The sequence below is a fragment of the Anabrus simplex genome, chromosome 3 (assembly GCF_040414725.1).
Source record: "Anabrus simplex isolate iqAnaSimp1 chromosome 3, ASM4041472v1, whole genome shotgun sequence".
NCBI classification, from domain to species: Eukaryota; Metazoa; Arthropoda; class Insecta; order Orthoptera; family Tettigoniidae; genus Anabrus; species Anabrus simplex.
In genome coordinates, this window is record NC_090267.1 from 16,606,329 (window position 1) to 16,619,196 (window position 12,868).

At 36.4% G+C, this 12,868-nt stretch overlaps 1 protein-coding gene across 1 annotated transcript in view; it reads left to right on the forward strand.

The window, feature by feature from the left end:
* The first annotated feature begins 262 nt into the window (after nt 1–262).
* The window catches only part of LOC136866619 (gastrula zinc finger protein XlCGF46.1), a 56,408-nt gene continuing 43,802 nt past the window's right edge, over nt 263–12,868 (forward strand). Inside the window, exons 1-2 of the mRNA XM_067143737.2 lie at nt 263–385; nt 11,151–11,280. Coding sequence (XP_066999838.2) covers nt 11,215–11,280 — 66 coding nt within the window. The 5' untranslated portion in view covers nt 263–385; nt 11,151–11,214. The remainder of the gene's footprint in view (nt 386–11,150; nt 11,281–12,868) is intronic.

Sequence of the window (12,868 nt, forward strand, 5' to 3'; positions counted from 1 at the left end):
TTTAAATCATTTAGGAAAAGGCTAGGAAAGCAACAGATAGGGAATCTGCCACCTGGGCGACTGCCCTAAATGCAGATCAGGATTGATTGATTGATATTGAATAGCCAACATTTTCATTTATGTGACAATTAAAAATCACTTAATTGTGACCATAATCACTGATTTGCACCATAACCCAATCAGATAAGAAAAAATAGACAAAGAAAAAATATGACTTTTTCTAAACATCCGAGCCTTTGTTATGACGTACTTCCTCCGTGAACCTAGGTCTTGGCGAATGCTTTCGCCGTACACCTTGACCGTATATTAATACATAAACAGTTGCTAATCAGAGCTTCCGGGAACCTGAAATACATTGGTAGTATTTCTTCTCACTTGTCGATCGGTAAGCTGAAAATAAATACACGTTCGGTAATGATAGTGCAATAAATGTTCGAACACTGTTAGGAGGCTTCATTGGCGTTTAAAATTCAGCGCTTTTCCCCCAAACTAACGGTACAGATCTTAATACCTCAAGTGCATGCATTACCTTCAATCTGTTCTTTTCATTGTGTACAATATTTATTTCCATTGGTTAACAGATCGTTACACATTGTTTGTGATGTGATTTATACTCCAATGATGCTGTATTTCAGTACTCAAATGCCTGTATTCTTTAGCATAGCCCAACTTCATACTGGCTATTATTACTACTTCAAGCGATAAGTATCGAGGGTGTATACTGTATGGCCCAAGCGTACCCGTCATAGTTATAAATTTCCAAATAAGACAATTACCAATATCCGGTTCGGTTTCGAAGTGGTAGCTTTGCTGTTTAATATAGAATCTTTTGGTGCGTATCGCAGTTTTACTCCCATCAGTATTACAAGATATTAGAATCATTCCGTATTGACGGTTTTCACTGTACAATGGCGAAAAATGAAAGTATCCTCCTATTCAATACATCATATAATCCGTCATTAGACGGAGTAAACAAGTTCAGACATGTTTCGGCTCGTTTGAGCCATCTTCAGTGAAAAAAAAATAGGGGGGTTGACTCGTTACCCCTAAAACACAGTGCTGCCATGACTTGAAACCATGACAGAGGTTAGTTTGCATTTTGTAAGCAGGAAACTGGTAGAGTAAAATGGAGTTTCAAAATTGACACAGAGCAGCCTACATGGCTTCAAATTAAAATATCTTCAAATGGTAGTTATTATCATCATTAATTTTTTTTGATATATGCTTTACGTCGCCCTGACACAGATAGGTCTTATGGCAACAATGTCATCATTAATTATCTTCTGCCTGATGTAACAGGTATTTCAAATCAAATCAAAATCTCTTATTTGCAAATGAGGTGTCTACCTCGGTGGCAAATGGTACACTAAAATACATTATTGTCAAGCACTAAATATTAAATTAACAAGAGAACAAAATTTTTCCTATAATACAATATTATACAATTTACGCTAACAATATTTTCTATTAAACACACGGCTCATCCTTAATAAATTTATATTGTTTACAAAATTCTACTTATACTATCTCCTGTACTACTTACAAATATAGTCAACTGATATACAGTATGTGGAATTACTTCAAATGATACTATACAACTGGTATAACATTAATATTTACATTGCATTTATTTATTTATTTATTTACATTTTTTTCTTTTTTTTACCCGTTCTGGATCCTAAGTAGCATAACGACCTGCTGTGTCTTAACCAGAGCCCCTTTTGCCACCACTTTTCAGAGTTCCTGAAGGGCCTTCACAGCTACCGTAGCGGTCCCAGGGCCCTCGAAGTCCCCACTGTACTTCACCCCTACAGGCAGTCCCCTACTTTGGCTGTCCAAACTCCTTAGACCAGGGGATGGAATTAATTTATTCACACACATTTTTTAAAATTTACAATAACCTGCACTGGTCGAATGCCCTCTAACACTTCATTTATTTTCTCTGTTGCTGTTTATTCTCTTCTTGAATATCTGTACAGATTTTGGAAAAGGATCAAACACTACCCCTGGTAAACTGTTCCACTCCTTCACACCCTTCCCAATGCATGAAAATTTACCCCAATCGCTTCTGCTAAAATTCCTTCTAATTTTATATTTGTGGTCAGTCCTGCCGATACAATTATTTTCCAACTGAAGCCTCTCACGGATATCTCCCCATGCTTCTTCTCCTGTATAGGCTCTATATAATCCTATAAGTCTAGTTTTCTCCCTTCTCTTAAAGTTTCCCACCCAAGTTCCTTTAACATTTCTGATACACTACTCTTTCTCCTGAAATCCCCTGTTACAAATCTTGCTGCTTTCCTCTGCACACTATCTATTTCTTTTATTAGGTATTCTTGGTGAGGATCCCAAACACTGTTTGCATATTCCAATAATGGACGAACCATACTCAAGTAACTTTTTTCTTTTAATTCTTTGTTGCATCCTTTAAGTAGCCTCATTATGACATGTAATGATATGTATGCTTTCCCAACAATGTCATCAATATGACCCTTCCAGTGCAAATTACTTTCAAATCTCACACCTAAGTATTTGCACTTGCCATCTTTTGGGATAACTACTTCATCCAAAGTATACTCAAATTCAGTTTTAAAGCTCCTGTTTGTAAAGTTGTAACAGTTGATTTGCCTCCATTAACCTTCATATTATTTTCTTCAACCCATTGTTGGATACTTTCAAGGTCCCTTTGTAATTCTGAACAATCCTCGATGTTGTTTATTTCTCTATAAACAAATATGTCATCTGCATACAACCTTATTTTTGATGTTATATTGTTCCCTAAATCATTTGCGTGTATTAAGAAAAGTAACGGACCGATTATACTACCCTGTGCAATTCCCTTCCAAACTTTCTCTTCCTGAGATACATTATTTCCTACTTTGACTTTCTGAACCCTTGAATTTAGAAATGCTTTTATCCAACGTGTAACCCTTACGTCCAATCCTATTCCCTCCAATTTCTTTAATAATATTCCATGTTCCACTCTATCAATGGCTTTGGAAAGATCTATGGCTATGCAATCTAACTGACCTCCTGAATCCAACTGATCTGATATGTCCTGCTGAAATCCCACCAGTTGTGCCTCACAAGAAAATTCCTTTCTAAATCCATACTGGCTCCTCATGAACCAATTTTTATCATCACATATCCCTCTGATGTACCTCAATATTAAACTCTCCAGAATTTTACAAACTATACTGGTCAGGCTGATTGGTCTGTAGTTCTCTGGTTTCCTTTTATCACCCTTTCCTTTATAAATTGGTATTATTATAGATTCCTTCCATTCCTTTGGTATTACACTATTATTTATGACATAGTCAAAGAGAAATTTTAAATGAGGCACTATATACCACCCCATTGTCTTTAATACCTCCCCAGTAATTTGATCACTTCCTGCTGCTTTTCCTTGCTGAAGCAGTTGGATTTCTCTGAAAATATCTTTGTTTGTGAATGAGAAGCTTCTTGTTTCCCTCTGTCTCTCTCCCTCTCTATCTTCTGTTTTGGTTTCCAACTCTTGACAATCATCTACTGAATCTCTAAATTCCCTACTAAATAGGTTTGCTTTCTCAGTATCTGTTAAATAGTGTTCACCCCCTTCTCCCACCATTGTAGGAATTTGGATTCCTTTTCCTTTTTGATTCCTGATATATGAATACAGCTTTTTCCATTTCCCTTTGTGGTCATTACCCTCTTGAAGTATGCCATTCATATAATTCTCTTTTGCTTCCTTTTTCACTCTATTCAGTTCCCTCATTAGCTGTTTTCTAGTTTCTCTACTCTCCCTACCCTCTTTGATTTTCCTGTTTACTATTCTACATTTTCTTTTTAATTTTCTTATTTCCCTTGTATAATAAACAGGGTCTGAGGTCATTTTACCCTTCTTAACAGGTACAAATCTCTTCTCTCCTTCCCCAATAATTCCTTTAAATTTAGCCCAAAGTGTATCCACGTTACTCCCTTCACTTATCCAACAACTGAATTGTGATTTAAGGTAAGTCCCAAATTCATCAACTTTAGTTTTTCTGTACAATTTCTTGTCTTCTGTAACCGTCTTATTAAGCCTTTTTGGAACGAGTCCTACATCCATTATTACAGCCTTATGGTCTCCTATTCCTTCAATTACCTCAGTTTTATCAACAATTTCCCATGGTTTAACCAAGAATACATCTAGTAAGTTATTGAGACGAGTCGGTTCTTGTACTACTTGTGTAAATCCTCCCTCCCAAATTAACTTATTTGCCAGTTTCTGTTCATGGGCTTCACTTGCAGCTCCTTTCCATTCAACTTCAGGCAAATTTAGATCTCCCCCAATTATTACCATATCATTATTATTGTTTTTACGAGTATAATCTATTATTTTTTCAAAGATTTCCATGTCTCCTCTTCCAGGCCTGTATGTTCCTATAATTCCCACCTCCTTCATATTATCACAAACTAATTTTATCCCTATTATTTCATCCCTTTCATCGGTAAACCATTCATGTGAACAGTAAGTTTCCTTCACCAGAATAAACACCCCCCCTCCCTTTTTATCTCCTCGGTCTCTACGATAGACTGTGTACCCTTCTGGAAATACTTCTCTATTACCCACCCCTTCTTTCAACCACGATTCCACTCCTATCACCACACCAGTCTCATAAGATTCCATCAATGTACCGAATTTTAATTGTTTATTTACTACACTTTGACAGTTTACCAAGAGCAATCTCAGACCCCCTTCCTCCCTAAAACTTGACTGTTTCAATTGGGTAACTTGAAATTCCTTACTATCCTGAGTTTCTTTTTTCTAGTTGACTGAGCCAGCTTGAAGTACAGCTGGCTCTTTCTACTAGTTTTCCTGGTCAGTAGTATAACTCAAGGGAGTTGCCAGTTTTACAGTACATATCTTAAGATTAATAAAATCTAGAACAATATTTGCTATCTTTCGTTTACCTGAATTGTTTAGATGGAGGCCATGTTTTGTATAACAGTATCTCTCAAAACTGCTGCATTCAATAACCTGAGTATTCCAAAAATGTTTACAAATTTTAACAATATCTGTATTGACCTTGTCCACTTCAATGTTCACACACGAGTCTCTACTCAAATCATGCCTGTGGGGCACGTTCACTACAAAAACGTTAGTGTGGGTCAGCTTCCCTAGTGTATGTTTAAGTTGTGATCTTACATTCTTGGCGTCGTCGCGAGCTACGTCGTTCGTCCCACCGATGATAAGCACTGCATCGCCGCTCCCGAAGTTCCTAGTTGCTGCTTCTACGTTTTCCACAACACTGCTGATAGAAGCTCCTGGATATATTTCTCCGGTTGCTGCTATATTCTCGTCGTTAATCACTCCCGCAATTCCCCTTCCTTGGCTATCACCAAACACAGCTACCTTCGCTGATTTAGGCCTAACTGGGTCTTGAATCTGAATTCTAGGCCTAAATTTTAAACTCGGCACGGCAACGGATCGTGATGATTTGGTTTCACACGCGCGATCACTTTCTTCCAGAATTAAATTATTTAGGGCAGAAAACCTATTTCTGATGTTTATTTCTGGAAATTCAGTTGTAGATTTCTTCTTAGCCGGCCATCCACGAACTACTTGACACCACGTGCTCCAGTTTGTTACTTGTACCGGTATATCACTCGAAGAATGGTCAGTCCCAAATTCTAGCGATCGCAGTCTTTCTTTTAATTCTTGATTTTCAACTTTAAGAGTCTCATTGTCCTTTTTTAGAATGTTTATAATTTCTAATGCACTTTTATATTCCTCATCGACTGTTTTCGGTGCTTCGTCAACGCCGTCCCCAACAACAACATTCCGAACACACTGCTCACAAATCCAGTCAACATTTTCATTAGTTTTTACGTCTCTAGGGCAATTTCCGCACTTATAATGCCATCGATCACATGAATCACACAACATTCCATTTTTCACTAATTTTCAACATTTTCCGCACTTTTCGTCACATTTTACGGTTAATTTACTCTGAGAATAAAACACTACGTCGTCATTATCGGGCGCCATTTTGAAAAAAAAAGGGGAACCCAGGGGCTATGAAGATGGGGTTGCTACCATGAGGTCCTTAGCTGAATCTGGGATTACTTCTACATAGTTGTGCCATTCTTTTCATGTTCAACTTTGCTAGTTGACCTCCTTTGGTTAACTCTCTTTCCTTCTCACCCCAACAATATTACTTTTCCTAGTCCTTCATTTTCACGTTCCTACAGTCCCGTCTCTTCATTCTTCTAAGGATTGGACCTTGTCCTTTCTTTATTTATTTCTTTCTTTTCTCTTTCTTTTGAGTAGAGTTAAGAGAAGATGGTTGCCTAGTAGCATTTCCTCTTCCAACAATAATTGCTACTACCACCACGAGAATTAATGCATCGGCTAAACAAAAGTAACGACCAAGAAGGGCATGAAAATACTCTTGAAGTCTCAAACGGAAGAAGAGTTGACCTAAGGAGATCGGATAGCATAGATGAAGATAAGGAAAGTGGTAACAATTCAGAACGGGTCGTACACTATAGTATATCTCGAAAATGATGGACGAAATTAGAAAATGAACGAAAAGAAAATAAGACAGTGAGACCCCCTTTTCCCTCTTCTGCCTTTCTTCATTCACCCCCTCAGATTTTCCCTTCCTCCGCTTTCATAGTCCAGCTCTACTCTGGCTTGCCAGTGTGAGTTTTACAGCGGCACTTTTCAACTAGAGCTGAGCCTCGTAATCGTTGTTTTTAATCTGTTGTCAACTGAAAATTTTATCATAGACACATCCAGCATATAGGGATGGTCTGATTTAAGCTTCATGTGTGTGACATTTATGCTCCATAAAATAAAGTCAAAGAAATATTAATGTTTATTTATTCCATCTATTCAATACAAAAGAGTGATTTTAATTAAGAATTAAAATCTGTGAATAAAATTATTGGGACATGTTTCGCCCTTTATTTAAGGTCATCTTCAGCCTTAATCTCAATCTGAAATATAAAAAATCAGGATCCTGATTGTTCTTAATTGTGGTTGATTTTTTTAAAAATATTAAAAATGAATGTAAGGATGATGTAGGAAATATGCTTCAAAAGGTGAGTGAGATGATTGATAGTAGTTAAGATATTCTTAAAAAATAAAATCTTGATAAAGTCTTACAAACAAGTAGTCATAATTTAAACACTTTCTTGAATGTCCTTCTTTAAAAATGTGGTAACAAGATGCATATTGGTAGTACTATAAGAATGCAAATTGCTACGTTGAATCTTGTAAAGCGGTGCCCTGTGTTGGCTGAGGGCGTTAAAGAAAAGTTTGGATCCTGAACAGTTCAAACGTCAGAATAATGATGAAGAATGTTACTGATTACTCCAAGTGGAGTTTAAACATATTTTAAAGCTAGTAATGAGACGTTTTGCTGTACACTCAAATTATGCTGTAGGGGCAGTCTATAAGAATGCAAATTGTTACGTTGAATCTTTTAAAGCAGCGGCTTGTGTTGGTTGAGTTGGAGAGAAAACGTTGCGTGTAATTTTCGATTGTAAAATTGTAAAATTACACACGTTTTCTCTCCAATTCAACTTTACGTTAACCAATTCAACATTAATAAAGAGGTAAGTGAATTTACACACATTGATTTTTTCTTTGAACTCTCCTTTCCTTCACATTCATTCCTTAATATGTAAATCTCCTATTGTTACAGACTTCAAACCAAATTTCCCTTTTGACTCTATAGAAGAAGCTACAGTTGCTCTGTCCAGCTAATATTTAACACAGCTGCTTACCGTTGAGCACTCTTCTTCACTCGTGCTTTAAGAAGACTACAGATTTGTCTCTTCACTTTAGATTTACAAAATCTAACAACTTTATATGTTATTACAAACATTTTCCTTGCCCCTACAGCATAATTTAAGTGAGCGGCAGAAACGTCTCATTACTAGCTTTAAAATGTATTCAAACTCCACTTGGAGCAACATTCTTCATCATTATTCTGATGTTTGAACTGTTTGGGATCCAAACTTTTCTCTAACGCCCTCAACCAACACAAGGCGCTGCTTTACAAAATTCAGCATAACAATTTGCGTTCTTATAGAACTGCCCCTACAGCATAATTTGAGTGAACAGCAAAACGTCTCATTACTAGCTTTAAAATATATTTAAACTCCACTTGGAGTAATCAGCAACATTCTTCATCATTATTCTGACGTTTGAAAAAGATTCAATGTAGCAGTTTGCATTCTTATAGTACTACCAATATGCATCTTGTTACCACATTTTTAAAGAAGGACATTCAAGAAAGTGTTTAAAATATGACTATTTGTTTGTAAGATTTACAAGATGTTATTTTTTAAGAATATCTTAACTACTGTCAACCATCTTGCTCACTTTTTGAAGCATATTTCCTACATCATCCTCGCATTCATTTGTAATTTTTTTTTTAAATCAACCACAATTAAGAGCAATCAGGATCCTGATTTTTTATCTTTCATATTGAGATTAAGGCTGAAGATGCCCTTAAATAAAGGGCGAAACATGTCCCAATAATTTTATTCACAGATTTTAATTCTTAATTAAAATAACTTTTTATGTAAGTTATTGTATAGGTGGAATAAATAAACATTAATATTTCTTTGACTTCATTGTACAGTTCAATACGGACCAAAATATGAAAATTATAACATGTAATTTATGCTCAAGCCGTCAAGATGCTGCTTCTGATTTCATTTTACCACATGAAACTCCGTTTCAAACAGTGGAACATCACAAGGACTATATTTACAATCTAATGTATTTTATTTCCAAGACTTTTGGTTGATTCATTTGAGCACCATATAACCTGATACGTGGAAGCTATATGATATGATGATTTTAGCATGTTGTTATATGGAAAATGTTTTTGGACAATTTCTTCAACTTATAAGTTTTAATAGACTTCAGTTTTAGTACCACTGCATGAATTTGTATCGCATAGCATTGCAGTGTTTGTACAATATTATCACTGTTGATCTGATGCACTTTTACAATGTCAACTTGTGCCTATACAATTACTGTATTTGAGTAGTTCTAATATGTCTTGTCTAATTATTGTCTAATACCAATATAAATGGTCCGTTATTGGACATTATAAATTTTCCAGCTAACTCATTCCTGGTTGCCAGCGTTTCGCCCCCCGTGTGCTAGGCTGGGCTCATCAGTTGGTACCTAGCACACCTACCAAGACGCTGGCTAGTGCATACCGTGGAGGCCACTGCGTAGGCTAATTGTAGCCACCGGCAGTGCCAAAGCACTATGAGAGACTTTGTCTCATTATCAAAAATTGATTCCTGCTTGGCCATCAGATGATATCGTCTGGCAACCAGGAATGAGTTAGCTGGAATATTTATAATGTTCAGTAACGGACCATTTATATTGGTATTATAAATTTACTCATTCGGAACAAATATTTCAGATTCCCTATGGGAACCAACATCTATAATTATTGTCTCTCGGGTGTTGATGGTCACGTGACCAAAACTAGCACCACCAAGACGGATGTAATGCAATAAGAACATACTGAATACACGGACCATTATATTCATTTTCTTTTATTGCAATTCAATACAGACCAACATGAAGTTGATAGCTTATGATTACAGCCTTGTCTTACCCCTGTAAGTACCTTGAACCAAGAACTCACTTGACCATCAAATTTCACTGCTTCTCAACTGTCAACATAAATGCCTTTGGTTGCTTTTAATAATGTACACTTAATCACATAGTCCCCAGTAGAGTCAACAGGCAACCAAAATCTACCCACATCTTCTTCTTGGACGCAGCAACTACTGTATTTGTATCACTCTGTTTCATACTCTATGTAGAGATGCATTAGTCCTTGTTTTGAACCATTTCTGATATGCCCTTTTTTAAGTTTACAAGCTGCCCTCAATTCATCACTCCACTACCATGTTTGATTTTTCCCACCTTTACATTCAGTTCTTCCTAGGCATTCCCTTCCTGTGTCTACTACAGTATCCTTGTTGCTACCCATCCTCTTTCTACATCCTTAACCTGCTTACTATACATTGTATGGAACTTTTTGCTAACCATATCTATGTACTTATGTCCAATTTCCTTATCATGGAGATTTTCTACCCTTATTCATCTGGAGGCAGATTTCACTTTCTCCATCCTAGGCCTAGAGTTACTTAAATGACCAAAAATCAGGCAGTGGTCTGTATCATCAAAAATTTTGTGATAAACCCACACATTCCAAATGGATTTCCTGAATTCTTAATTTTTTTAAAATACGTTATATTATGGATTTGGTGCCTCTACCCTCCTATGTGCACTGATGAATAGCGTTATCATTGAAGAATGTATTTGTAACTGCTAATCCCAACAAGCACATATATCCAGCAAATGTTTCCCATTCCTATTAGCTTCAATATCTTCCCCACATCGAAGAGTTTTACTGTTATAATTGTAGAAAATCAGTGCTCAACTCGTATACTCATATTTCAACTCGTATACTCATATTATGAAAACACTCAAGCATTCATACTAGCAAAGTGAAAAATTGATAACAGCTCACATAAAAAAAAAAGAATAGAAAACTCTGGTTTGTGATTTTACCCAAATATATTAAGTCAGATGGATATTTCAGGTCACAAATAATGAGATTTTGAATAAGGTTGATAAGAGAAGAAAAATTTTGGTAAAATTTGACCTTAGGTTTAGATTAATGGAATGCATGTTGAGAACAGGAATCTGGTATCAGTCAGGAAATAGTACAGATCTGAATAGATGGAGGATGTAATAGTTCTGTAGAAATGGGTAGGCAAGCACAGAATAGTGCATAGTGTAGATGTGTATTAAACTAGTCTGCAGACCTGCAGGGTAGTACAGGATATGGTGACATGGAGATCTGTATCAAACTTGTCTGCAGACCTAGGGGAGCCACTGATAGTGAAGTGGCACTGTCTCTGGCTTCTTCCCAAGGTGCCCATGGTTCAGTCCCAGGCAGTGCATGTGGGATGTTTGAAATAAAAGCCTTGTCCCTGTGATTTGGTTTCCGTAGAAGACTGAGCTGTGTGGGTATGATAAAGATGTTGACAATAATGAAGAATTACAGGCCTGCATGTTTACTTGGTTGGTCTATAAATGATGGCCCTAATAATATATTTCTTGTACTTTTTTCCAGTAAAAGTCGGTGCAAGTAATTTTCGGCTCATTTTTTCATATAAAGACATCTGTTGCTGTGTGAAATGGATCAGAAAATAGAGGTCAAGGCAGAACCTGTCTGGTTTGAAGGCACAGGAAGTACATCGTTCGTAAGTATCCCTCCTGATTACTTTATTGTGATCAGAATTTAATTCGTATTCAGATTTTCAGATCTATAATTTATGTAATATTTCATATGGAAGGATGTTTGGTGCATAACAAGAGACATAAACTCTCCAAGTTTTAAAAGTTACTTTGTCAGATGTTTCATTGCACGACACATCTAGGTGGTAGTCTGGTAGGTATGATGTATGTTGTGGATGTAAATGGTCATAAGATGTGTGGTGATGGCATGCTGGATGTCATTCATTGTTATTGGAAATGGTGGGTAGTTTTTGACATTAGAATCTTGGAATTATGATTTTTCCCCATGGATAGTTTAAAGATTGATTACTTAACACTAATTATTTTCAGTGTAAATTAACTGAGCAGGCCCTATGCTTTGGAGAATGATTGCCCTCATCTTACCTACAGGGCCCTGGTAAGATTCTCAGTAACTTTGAGATATCATTACCTGAAACAAAGTGCTGATTCGGTTTGCATTCAGTGCCATGGACTTCATGTTCTTCATTTGGTAAAACTACTGACAGTGACATTACAAAATTTTCATCTAAAATCATGAGACAAGAGGAATAAATCCACTATGCATTATTGTTCATTCTATATCGATGATGCTTTTTGTTTTAAGGGGCCTAACAACGAAGGTCATCGGCCCTCATTCTATATTACCTTGTATGCACCAACATATGTACTGCTACTTTTCTTACTGGCTGCAGGATATTTTGGTGTGTGTGTGTATGGGGAGTTTTCTAATTATTGATTTTTCCTCACTTTTTTTGTGAATGACTAGATTTTATGATGTTGACGGTCAATTTGTATAATCAGTTTTTCCAGTTCATTATATAATGGGCCTGTGTCATCATGGAGGGAAATATTTGTTGTTATGTTTTTCAAGTTTTTAGTTGTATTTGTACAATTCCTCAAGTTGTATTCCCTCCACTTCCACTCAATTTATTTTCTCCTTTCTAAAATATCAATAATTTACTTATGAATTTGTTTACTTCATGATTAGAAAGTTTGTACTGGCAGGTGCAAGATGTACAGCCATCTCTAATGTCACAGCTACGTTTAGCTATTTCTGAACAATTCCGTTAAGTTTTTGTGATTTATTTTCATGAAAAACAATCAGAACGTCCAGCAATTGTTTGAGTCACTGAAAAACAAAGTTTAGAGAGAGCTACGGGAGCGGGATGCTGATTATTTTTACTCTTCCCATTGATCAGCCTATGGTTTGCTCAGGAAGATCATAGCCTGTTGGCAATGCTGACAGCACTGCTGGATGGAGCAGTTGCAGCAGTTTTTGAAATTAGTGTCCTTACAATTGTAAGTACCTAGTAGTGTTTTTTAAAGAATGCCTTTAATATGTCCCCACAATACAAGAATTTATGCAACCTAGAAGGATATGTAATAACCACTAGGTCGTCCTCAGTACTCAGTCTAATCCAGCGTTCTGAGTCTTACTCATCCAGGTAGCAATACAACTTGTATTCATTGCTAAGATGGAGTCCCAACTTGTTGGAACATTGAAGTTATGAGCATGCTCCTTGGAAATAACTTGGCAAATGTGTGGAATTTGAT